Source organism: Lithobates pipiens, unplaced genomic scaffold, assembly GCF_037356315.1.
Source record: "Lithobates pipiens isolate NorthernLeopardFrog02 unplaced genomic scaffold, aLitPip1_a1.2 Scaffold_30, whole genome shotgun sequence".
NCBI lineage: Eukaryota > Metazoa > Chordata > Amphibia > Anura > Ranidae > Lithobates > Lithobates pipiens.
The window spans coordinates 137,605,372-137,617,888 of NW_027507791.1; the positions used below are offsets into that span (position 1 = coordinate 137,605,372).

The 12,517-nt window shown below is 39.6% G+C and overlaps 1 protein-coding gene across 4 annotated transcripts; it reads left to right on the forward strand.

Moving 5' to 3' along the window:
* The first annotated feature begins 5,619 nt into the window (after nucleotides 1-5,619).
* On the forward strand, nucleotides 5,620-11,429 carry LOC143942129 (uncharacterized). 4 transcript variants are annotated; one of them, XM_077463407.1, is made up of 6 exons: nucleotides 5,781-5,864; nucleotides 7,618-7,650; nucleotides 8,029-8,082; nucleotides 8,901-8,978; nucleotides 10,159-10,377; nucleotides 11,141-11,429. In XM_077463407.1, the coding sequence occupies exons 2-6, from the start codon at nucleotides 7,648-7,650 to the stop codon at nucleotides 11,162-11,164; spliced, it is 378 nt and encodes a 125-aa protein (XP_077319533.1). In that variant the 5' UTR covers nucleotides 5,781-5,864; nucleotides 7,618-7,647; the 3' UTR covers nucleotides 11,165-11,429. The 4 variants fall into 4 exon arrangements, 2 of the variants coding, with proteins under 2 accessions (XP_077319533.1, XP_077319532.1); XM_077463406.1 differs by having other exon boundaries at nucleotides 5,782-5,864; nucleotides 10,159-10,523; XR_013264703.1 differs by lacking the exon at nucleotides 8,029-8,082 and having other exon boundaries at nucleotides 5,773-5,864; nucleotides 10,159-10,523.
* Nucleotides 11,430-12,517: the final 1,088 nt, after the last annotated feature.

Below are 12,517 nucleotides of genomic sequence, written 5' to 3' on the forward strand. Positions count from 1 at the left end.
TTCTTCTTCTTCTTCTTTCTTCTTCTCCGTAATATTGTCCGTCGTACTTTGGTTTCAGCGGACAATCCGCTCGTGAGTAGGCTAGTTAGACAGACTAAGTATGGCGCATGCTCAGAAAGGATTTACACGGCGAAAGGTTGCATTGCTGTGTATTGGACTATGTTGTACACGTCATCGCGCAAACTTTTGACGGAACTGTTTTGCATCCGTGTGTGGTCAAGTCCGTTCATTCGAAAGTAGGACGACCTGTCCGTCGGGATTGTCTGACGGACTAAGTTGGCCATACAGTCTGCCCGTGTGTACGCGGCTATGTGTTTTTATTCCAATAGGACAGTTTGTTTGTGAGTAGGCAGGAGGTACATTTCTAAAAGACAATGTCAAATTAACAAAGGACACCAACCTCCTTGAGGTTAATAAAAAATACAAGATAATGTTATTGTGGTAACTTGACACACAAAAAATAAAATTTTATATATGGAAATCACTAGAAAATCATTTTTCAATAATCCAAAAAAAAGGAGATCTTGATGAAATTAAAAAAAGCTGACTATAAAAAATAACTGTAAACATTTATTATGGAGATCGTGATTTAAAAAAATACAATATTATTCATGAGCTCAGGAGAAATAATGAAGAAATAAGTTTGTGAGAACTGTGTGACAATGAGTAGCAAAACAACTTCATTCTTCTAGCACTATAAAGAAGAAAAGAATGTGCTGAATTAAAAGATCACAGAATACGCTGCGTGAGAAATGTGCTAGCTCCATTACAAACGATTGTTTTACCACATCGACTTCCGCCTCATAATTGCTTCAGAGCATGCGTCGTTTTTGGTCCGTCGGAACAGTATACAGACGAGCGGCTTTCCGAATAGGAATTGGTTCCGTCTGAAATATTTAGAACATGTTCCATTTCTAGGTCCGTCAGAATTTTCGAAGTAAGAAGTCAGATGGGGCATACACACGATCAGAATATGAATATACGATGAAAAGCTCCCGTCTGACTTTTTCTGTCGGACATTCCGCTCGTGTGTATGCAGCATAACTATTCCTGCAGTGCCATTACTTAATTCAGTTTCCGAGTAGTTAAAATCCCCCATTATTATCACTGTCCCAGCTGTTGCAGTAGGGTTGCCACCTGTTCCGGGATTCATCCGGACAGTTTAGGTTTTGAATTGTGTCCTGTTTATAGTGCACCTGAAAACTGGACACATTATTCAGACCGGACTGTGGCTTCCTAAGAAAGCTGGAGGGAAGATCAGGTGTTCTCCTCCCTTCAGCCTACAGGTGTGAATCGATAGCCGGCACTACAGCATGGACTGTTAAGGAATGAAGACAGTCTATCCTTCTTTCTCTCTCCCCTTGTCATGTGACTTGTATGACTGGAGGGAAGAAGGAGGAGATGCCGTCTATACAGAGTGTGATCAGTAAGTACAGGGGGACAACTCTGATGTAAGGAGTTACTCTGATAGGGACACCTGATTAAGGTGATACTGCGATGGGGACACCTGAATAAGGAGACGCTGTGATGGGGACGCCTGATTAATGAGGCACTGTGATAGGGACTTCAGAATAAGGAGGCACTCTGGGGACAGCAGAATAAGGAGGCACCCTGATGGGACATGAGATTAAGGAAGCACTCTTATGGGGACAGCAGATTAAGGAGGCACTCTGATGGGGACACCAAATGTAAGGAGGCACTCTGATGCTGACACCAAATGTAAGGAGGCACTAGGTGATAGGTGTTGGTTGGGAATTAATATGATGCGCTGGGAGCTTCTTGAATGCAGGAAACAACTTTACTTGCATGGAGGATAGCAAAACCTATCTTAACAGCATTGAAACATGAACACAACAAAACACTGAGCAGTGGCATTGCTAGGGCGGCTGCGGGGGTGACACCTGCCAGAGGGATGACACCCGTGGGTAGGGGCACCGCTAACACTGCCTGCTGCCCTGTGCCTCGTACCGCAGCTGTGTCCCTCAGTGGAGTGGAAAGAAGCCACCCCCCCCTCCTCTCTGTTTACATCCACAGAGGAGGAGGAGCCCAAGCTTGAGAGACACACACTGCTGTGTGTATCTGCTGTTCTGAGGTCTGTAAGGGGGGCATCTATACTGATGGTGGGTTCTGCACTGAGGGGGGTGTCTGTACTGCTGGGAGTGTCTGTACTTGGGGGGGTCTGCATGGAGGTGGGTGTCTGTACAGAGGGGGTGTCTGTACTGCTGGGGGTGTCTGTACTGGGGGGGTCTGCACTGGGGGTGTCTGTACTGAGGGGGGGTCTGCACTGGGGTGGGTTTCTGCACTGGTGGGTCTACACCGAGGGGGGTGTCTGTACTGAGGATGGTCTGCACTGGGGGGGGTGTATATACTGCTGGGGGGGTCTGCACTGAGGGGGTGCATGTACTTCTGGAGGGGTCTACTGAGGGGGGTGTCTGTACTGCTGGGGGTGGGTCTGCACTAGGGGGTCTGTACTGATGGGGGGGTCTGCATTGAGGTGGGGGTGTCTGTACCGATGGGAGACTGCACCGAGGTGGGGGTGTCTGTACTGATGGAGGGGTCTGCACTGAGAGGGTGTCTGTACTGAGGGGGGAGGTTTATACTGAGGGAGGGGAATCTATATTTATGGAGGGTGCTCTGTACTTAGTAGGGGGGTCTGTACTGAGGGAGGGGGATCCATACTGTGGGAGGGGGGTCTGTACTGAGGGGGGACTATAGCTGGTGGGGGTGACACAATTTTTTTTTCCTCACTGGGTGACAATAGATGAACACCATTTACATAACACTACAGCGCCACCTGCTGCATAGATGGGTATAATGCATATACAGTATAGTCAGTCACAGTACATAAGCAACTTGCTGTTGTTCTTCCAACACCCCTTTTCAATAGCATGTGCTTTGTCAAATTACATTGAGCATCTTCTGGATATAACAATGACGTTCCTGCAACAAAGGCTTGGTATGTGCATCAGCAGTCATCTCCCCTGACGGACAGTATTGAATAGATATGTGCACAATGAAATATTTGGAATTTCGCTTTCATCCGAAAAGTACATTTATTTAGTTACCCCCGAAATTTTTATTTATTTTTTATTGAAAAAAATATTTTTCATAAAAATATGTATTCTCAGAAATAATACACGACACCACAATACAAAAGATAAAATAGTCGTCTACTCAATTTTGATCGCTGGTCAAGAGAGTCCCAACATGTTTCGCCATTACCATGGCTTCTTCAGGGGAACCATTTTTTTGACCCAAAGGAAGACGAACAACAACTATGGATAGTAATAGATAACAAACAATTATTTTACAAATGGTAATTGAATACCGCCTGTTACCATAACCAAGGTAATTTGTATAAACTAATAATCAGTGTAAAAAAATAGGCAGAAAAAAAGTAAATTTAAATTTAATAGAAGTGTATTGATCATACTTAGATTAAATACATACCCCTGGCTCATCCACAGGCCCACAATCGATGAGACTATCCCAAGAGGGAGAAAAAAGAATGGAACATCCAGCCCTAAGTATCACCTATGGTGACTGCAGGGGGTAGAGGAGAAGCCGATCAACATAGATTATAAATAAAGAGATCAAAGTATAAGAATAAAATGATGGTATGCAGGAGAAATATATACCTCATACATACCATATTCGAAGTTAGTGTAGAAAACTACATAACGGGGGCGCCAAAAGTTTAGAAAAGTTTGGGGTAATGAGGACACAGTCGAGAAACCTGGATGCACACACAAAAAAAAAATTATATATATATGTACCTCAAGGGCATGACCATAAAAAGGCGGGCCTCTTAAAAAATGGGGGAACAAAGAAATTAAATAAATAATTTATAAATGAGCTCACCTGAACCCTAATTGAAAATATTTAAGTATGTTCACCAATCGGGGGCAGTAGTTGGTATCCAACATGAAAGCCTAGCCTAAACGAGGCTATACGATAAGCAAGCTGCTTAGTAATAAGGCCCCTAATATTACAAAAAGAGAAAAAAAAAAAATATATATATATATATATATATATATATATATATATATATATATATATATATATATATATATATATATATATGAAACGAAATGGATATATAATTTAGATGCCACTCAGTACCCTGGTTTGAATGAATATATTACGTTTAAACATTTTTTTATAATTTGTCTGGCATATATTCGAGTCTAGCCTGACTTGAGTACCTGCCATGCTTGCCGCAGGTTCCTTGGATTGGTGGTGTGTTAGGTTCCCCCCCCCCCCCCCCCTTTTTTTTTTTTAAATTTTATTTTTTTTCCTTTCATCTCTATTCATGTATACAATTTTTTGGTCTGTATCTTATCACTAAAATTGCATTGTATCAATTGTAGTTGTTAAATATATATTTCCTTTTTGTAATTTTTTTTTTTTTTTTAGATTTTGTACTTTTGATTTAATTTATTGGTTTCCTTTGATTATTTATCTCCCTTTTTTTTCTATTGTGTTTTTCCAAATATTATATTATTTTTTTTTTTTTATATACATATTATTATAGATTCTTTTATAGAGTACCGCCTGACCTTCCCTTGATAGTTTGGTATAACTGTCCCATCTTCAAGTATTTAGCAGTTTTCAGTATTTACTATCTTACTATATTATTTTTATTGTTTTTGCTGCCCCTGGCTTGTCTTCTTGTGTCTCGTTTGATGATATATCTCGCTTCGGGTGAACCAGCTCGGTCTTTCGCCTCCTGGTGCCTGAATGGACGCCACGGGCTCTGTATTGTGGAAACAGCGCCCGTTACAGCACCTTCTGTGTTTATTTATGCCCATTCTGTGTCAACTTTCCCACTCCCCTGCCCGGTATCTTTGTTCCGGAGTATTCCACCTGAGTCTGCCCTGCATTGTCATCGCTGGCATTTGCGTTGAACACATTGTTGTGATGACGCATTGCCAGCCGCTAAACACTCTGGGGATTGTAGGCTCAGGATATGGAGCGAGCGGCCGCACCGAGAGTACTTGGTCCGCTCTCTGTCGGCGCTCACGCTTGGCGCATGCGCGGTGTGATGCTGACATCACACATCGCCGGCGTCCACTCTCGAGCGCTGATAGAGTGGGGGGTATATAAGACTCTCCAGCTTAAGGCTGGTTGCTGGCTCTCTGGGGACGCCGTCTTGCACTGCACACGGAAATAAAGTTAGTCTTAAGGCTTGGCTGATTGCGATCCACATCTCTCCAGCCTCCCTTGTAGTTGATTCTATATTTTTTGTTTATATATTTTCTCTTTTTGCAATATTAGGGGCCTTATTACTAAGCAGCTTGCTTATCGTATAGCCTCGTTTAGGCTAGGCTTTCATGTTGGATACCAACTACTGCCCCCGATTGGTGAACATACTTAAATATTTCTAATTAGGGTTCAGGTGAGTCCTTTTTTTTTTTTTTTTTTTTTTTTTTTTTTTATATATCAGAGAAAGTTTATTAAAGTGGTTTTCCAGCCAAAATGTGACTTTTTAAATAAAAATAACCTATCATACACTTATCATACACAAGCTTAAAGCATTCTAGTAAAGTTAGTCTGTAATCAAAGGTCCGTTTTGTTAGGTTATTACAGCATTTTGTAACTTTATAAATTTGCAGCAGACTGTGGCCATCTTAGGTGTGGGCATCTGAAGCCAGACAGCATTTCTTCCTGGATCTCAGCCTTGCAAATCTCGCACATGCTCAGTGCTGCACAAGCAGTGAAATATGTTTCAGGTCAGGTTTCCATAGCAACGGCAGTGCCAGAGGAAGTTGCCGCCCCTTAGCTATGCAAACCATTCCTCGCCTCCTCCCTCCAGGAACCAGGAAATATACTGCATTTATAACAACAGACACCAGCAGCAAAAGGTAAGTAAATATACTAATTGTAAACTAAATCATTTGCTTCTGTGCAGACATATCTACATAACAAGAGATATATAGCTTGTTATATATGTATCTTGATATGTGTGTATATGTATATATTTATATAGATATACATGTATCTTGTTATGTGTGTGTATGTATATATCTATATAGATATATCTATATCTCTTGTTATATATGCATCGAGAGAGAGAGTGTGTGTATATCTTGTTATATATGTTTCTCGTTATGTGTGTGTGTCTATATATATGTGTGTGTGTGTGTATATCTACACCCAGCGTCTTTTTTCTGTACAGCTTTTCATTAAAAAAATAAAAACAAATAATCTCAGCAACAAAATATGTACTGTACAGGTATCTGCACCCCCCTCCCCCCTGAAAGGTGCCAATTGTGGCGCCGGAGGGGGGGAGGGTTCCGATGAGCGGAAGGTCCACTTTAGGGTGGACCTCCGCTTTAAATATTCATAGAGTATTATCTATGTGCATTGGTTCCCTTTGCTTGATTTTTTTATTTTTTTTGGGGGGGATGGGGTGGTCCACCTTGCAAACTCACTCCACCCACACAACATCGTTTGACCGCACTTACCCCATCCATGTCACGGCTACAGTGGCTTACCCCTGCATCTCCCCCGAGTCCTGGTGTTTGCTTCTCATCATGGCCAATCAGGTCTTAGTTAGGACTCCCACCCAGTTGTGTCTCAGGACCCTTTGCCCATGATTGACCAGGAGGAAATCAGTGTCACAATCAGGATTTTAAATTTGCTAATGTCACACAAGTGGCTGGGCTTTGAGCACGGTGCTCTCTGCGCCATTGTCACTCTTTCTTGAAGCCTATTAGAGCCCATGGCTCTAATCAAATGCTTACAAAAATAAACAACCCCCTCATTGTAATCCATGCATCCATCAACCTGCATGTAGATATAGGGGCATGGATAGGGGGTGCGGTGCGTGTCACCAGTATGGACCATTTGTTATGTGTGTGTTAAAATCCCTACTTCATATTTGAGTTTTTAATGGTACAGATTTCTGAAAGGCAACAGTTACGCAAATAACCACTATTTACAACCAAGGTATGCAGAATACCATCTCTTTATGCTCAACACATTGAACCTTCAAACAGATGGGCTACAGCAGCAGAAGGGCACACTGGGTGCCACTCCAGTCATCTAAGTACATGATGATATTGAGGCTACAATTGTAACAGGATCACCAAATTTTGTCAATAGAAGATTGAAAAAATGTTGACTGGTCTAATGAGTCTCATTTTATGTTGTAACAAGCAGATGGCAGGGTCTTAAATTTGCATTAAAAAAAAATGAAAGCATGAATCAATCCATCCTGCCTTGTATCACTGGTTCAGGCTGGTGGTGGTGTAACGGTGTGGGCAATATTTTTCTTGCCACACTTTGGGCCACTTAACGACCAATTGAACATGGTTTAATCACCATGGCCTACCTGAGTATTGTTGCTGACCATGTCCATCCCTTTATGGCTACAGTGTTCTCATCTTTTGATGGCTCCTCCCAGTTCTACACTCAAAACGATGCTATGAAAGCTGTACATAATAAAGTGTCCAGTATGTATTTATATATCTATACAAACACGTTTTTGTTTTATTATTTATGCGTTGCTATACATATATACATTTTTTTAATAACTATACAAATTATAATTTTATTTAGTTCTCATTTAACCTAATTTTTATGTGATCTAATAATATTTTTTTTTATTCTTAGATATAACAGGTCTTACTGATCAAAAAAATAATGGTAAGTAACTTTTTAAATTTAAATAAAAAAATTACAATGTTTATAATGTAAAAGTTACATGTCTGTACTTCGTATTTTAGTCATGCATGAGCTTGTTTGGCTGGGCTTTCATTTTCAGCTGGTCTGAAGTCCGCTCTCTGCTGATAACACACAGATCAGTCCAGGCACCGTGTCATCCCGACTCAAAGACTGGATGCGCCCGGTGCTTGGACTGCGAGCCCTCTCAGCCTCTAAGCAAACCACTCCCCGCCACAGCTTAGTGCTTCATTGAGCATGGAGGAACAGAGCGGAGAGCCGCCGACTGACAGGCAGCAGCTCTCCTGCTTGGCTTTGTTATCACAGATCCCCCTTGGCGATGTTTGATCATTCTATTCTCAGTGCAGAGACGCTGGTGGACAGATGCAGCATCGGTCACATACTCCATCCACCTCGGTAAATATAATGTTTAAAAAAATAAAACACCACAATTCTCTTTTAATTTTTTTTATTCACTGTGTGCGAAAAAAAATAAACGTAAAGTCCGCAGCTACAAATACAGTAGCTGTTGACTTTTAATCTATGGACACTTACGTGTCCAGTGAGCCCACAGTGTCTTTTCTGATCAGCTGTTGGTAGCTGCCGCCACCATGACTAGTATCAGAAAATGGCATTGAATCCATTTGGATTCACAGTCATATCCCTAATGTGCATATCGTTCTGCACTCTCCAAATGTAATGGGGGGCAAAGAAGGAGGGGGGTTCTAACGTTTGACGTACCAAAGCTCGGCTATGACAGATGGTAGTGTAAATATGTACCTGTCAAAAAAAACAGTTGTGGGAAGGCAGAGTGTAGCTATAACTCCAATTGGAGCCTTGCAACTTCACAGCTAGTTCACCAATGTGCATGGTTTAAGCATGTTGCGCTTTGACAATGGAAATGTTTCAGGTAAAGGAGGAGGGGGGAGACAAACCTTTTGGATGGACCATTTCTCGTGCCAACGTTGACTGTGACGTGTGGTCAAAGAAGCAAGACAGTTAAACTGTTGTTTGATTTAAATAGCCCTCATTTTTTGACGTAGACATCTAAGGGATGGGGTAGGTGAGAATGCAGGAGGACATGGGATAAGGGGGGGTTATTTTCTGAAGGCATTCCTGTAGGCATTCGAAGTGCAATCTCTAAAATGTGTGTGTTTGTCCATAAATAATTAAAAAATTGACAATGCTCTTAAAGTAGAAAATATCTTTTAATGTAAAAACTTTTTTTATTAAAGGATGATGCGATACTGCCTCAGATTGAAGTTGAAACCCCCTCTGTTAGCAGTTTTAGCAACTCTACGTGGGAGGAGAGAGTAAGCATTAATAGAAATAGCTTGATGTATCTGTATCATGAAGTATATCATGTGTAATTATACAATGAATTTAAAAAAATGAACCATGATGAATTAATATAAAACTTTATTTATTTAACCGGTTCCCGACCAGCGCACGCTGTTGTAAGTCGGCAGAATGGCACAGGCAGGCATATTGGCGTACAGGTACGTCAAATCTTTAATGCCTCCCTGCTATCACGCGCTAGCCTGCTGGTCAAGACCCCCGTGAATCTGGTCGCGGGTCCCGCGGACTCAATCGCCACGGGCATACCCGCGATCGTCTCACGGGGCGGCTGAATGGAGAAATGCCGTTGTAAACAGCATTTCCCCGTTCTGCCTAGCAACAAGTGATGCTGATCTCTGCTCCATGTGATTGGAGCAGAGATCAGTGTTCACTAAATGAAAGCCTAGCCCCCCAGTTAGTAACGCCCCCCACAGTTAGTAACACACCCCTAGGTAAACACTTAACCCCTACACTGCCACCCACTGGTTAACCCCTTCACTGCCAGTGTCATTTACACAGGAATCACTGCATTTATATACCCAAAAATGTCCGATGTGTCCGCCAGAATGTCGCAGTATCAATCAAAATCTCTGATCGCCGCCATTATTAGTAAAAAAAAAAATTAATAAAAATGCCATAAAACTCTACCCTATTTTGTAAAGGCTATAACTTTTGCTCAAACCAATTGATAAATCGCTTATTGCGTTTTGTTTTTTTTTACCAAAGAGATGTAGAAGAATACGTATCGACCTAAAGGTCAAAAATAATGCGTTTTTTTTTTTCAAAATTGTTGCTCTATTTTTGCTTATAGCACAAACAATAAAAACCGCAGGGGTGATCAAATACCACCAAAAGAAAGCTCTATTTGTGGGGGAAAAAAAAGGACACCAATTTTGTTTGGGAGCCACGTAGCATGACCGCGCAAATGTCAGTTAAAGCGACGCAGTGCCGAATCACAAAAAGTGGTCTGGTCTTTGACCAGCAAAATGGTCCGAGGCTGAAGTGGTTACATTATAAAAAAAAAGTAATCTTTATTTAATACATTTTTGCCAAACAAGAATAAATATTACATGAAAATTTGTAATAAAATCCATTTTCTTTATTAACCTATAATGATAACTATGTAAAGAACTTTTTTTTTGGTTTATGCTACAGAGACAAATGTTGCTTGAGGAACTATGGTCACAATATCCTGAGCCAGAAAACGATCCAGCGTTTCCATGTAATCCATTACAAAAGATTTCCACGCTGCAATCAACAGAAACTCTAGAGGAAGGTGAAACACAACGTCTTGGGAATACGGAATGGTGCAAGTGCAGAAAATGCATTCCAATGCCAACTCCCCTTGAATCTTCGTGCTGCCAGGAAATTAAGGTTGTTGGTAGCATACCAGAGGGTGTTGACTGCATTACACTTTCTGAAAGTTTTGAAATTTATTGTGTGAATGAACAAAATGTACGAGTCAATACCATCTGCCTGCATCTTGAGGGTCCCCCCACTGTTGATCCTGACAACAACAGGTATACATTTACATATACAAAAAAAAAAAAGCGTGATGTGTTTATGAATTATTTGTAAAAAAAAAATATATATATATATATATATATATATATATATATATATATATATATATATATATATAGAGAGAGAGATCTCACACATACATACATAATTATAAAAGTACAGTAGCATTCAAATACAGTATATTGTTAACATCACCTGGGGTGGCGACATTCCTAGACTCAAGGACAAAAAAGTGTCATAATATTAAAAGTCAGCAGCTGTAGTCTGTGTAGCTGCTGGCTTTTACATTTCTGGAAAAGGGGGTCAGACCACAGCTTTAAGACACCTTTCACACCAAACCGCTGATAGCGTGGGCGGTAAAACGGTGCTATTTTTAGCTGCATTTTACCACCAGATTTGCGGCGCATTTCGGACGCTAGTGGGGCTTTCACACTACAGACAATAGTGCAGCTTCTTTAGGGCGTTTTGCAGGCGCTATTTCTAATGCTATAGCACCTGCAAAACGCCCTGGTGTGAAAGGGGTGTAACAAAATAAAAACTTCCAATATATAGTGAATTTTTTGTTATGCAACTGTAATGAGTGAATTTTTTTCTCTTTTTTTTTTTTTTGAAGACGATTGTGGAAGACAGCTTATAGAACATTTACTGCATGGATCTATGGCTAGTTGGGAAAGGGAAACCGGAGAGTCATACCTTCTTGTGCTGTTAATGCTGTACGAAACGCTTTTCTGGATCCCAACGCTTCGTATGTCGGATTCATGTATTCTAACGACTATGAAGCCTCAGAAATGGCCTTAGAGTAACATTCAATTTAAATTGTTATTTTATATATTTTTTTTTTTTTACATCATGTTAAAAATGTTATTAAAAAAATAAATAAACTGAATGAGAACATTTATACATTTTTCATGGTTGATTGTATACTTACAAGGTTGTTAGATACCACAAACCTGAAATGGATATCCTAGTTAAAATAAAAAGTATAATATATATATATTTTTCAATCTTAATTCTATATAAAAAAAACTACTTTTTTTTGAAGAGTTTAAAGATAAAAGACAGAGTGTGTGTGTGTGTGTGTGTATATATATATATACAAAACATATATACACACATACATACATATATATATATATATAAATAAAACACACACACACACACACACACACATATATATACACACACATACACACACATTATATATATATATATATATATATATATATATATATATATATATATATATATATATATATATATATATATATATATATATATATATACACTAAATGTATAGCAATGTTGAATACATATAATTGTCTTGCCTTGACCCACTAGTGTTTTCTTTAACAAAATTGTTTCTCTATTTTCTTGTTTTTTTCTTTTAGAAAAATACATTTAATTTGAAGTGAACAAATTGTTGATTCAAGTTTTGTTCGTGTAAACTAAGACTGTATTTTATTTTCAAATCTAAAAATGGGAAAAAAAATAAAAATATTGAGTATTCACAAATCACAATATACGAATATTAATAGTATTTAAATTAAATGTTATTATATTCAATTTTTGGTTTTATTTTCATATGTAATTTTTCTCACCACTCACTCATTTGCTCACATATGGAAATCTTGTGCGTTGTAGCTCCACAGCAGTGGATTTTGGCGGTCTTTCTTCTGCAGCAATATTTTGTGGCATTAATTTGTTTTTGGATCTCCATGTCGAAAAAACTGTGCCTTCAGTGAGACTGATCATATCACTTAAAATGGGTATGACATGATCTGAGGACATTTTTTCATAAACGGTTCTCACAATCCATTTTTTGCGGCCACGTGGAAATTCAAGGTTCTTGCGTGGCATTTGCACAGTTTCTCCTGTTTCTAATTGTTTTTCAATTATTGCTGGTTTTCTTGTAACGTTGTGGTTGTGGCATAACACTGCTATTTTAGTCCGTGCCTCCATCGAATCATAGCGATAATGTATTCGTTTCGGT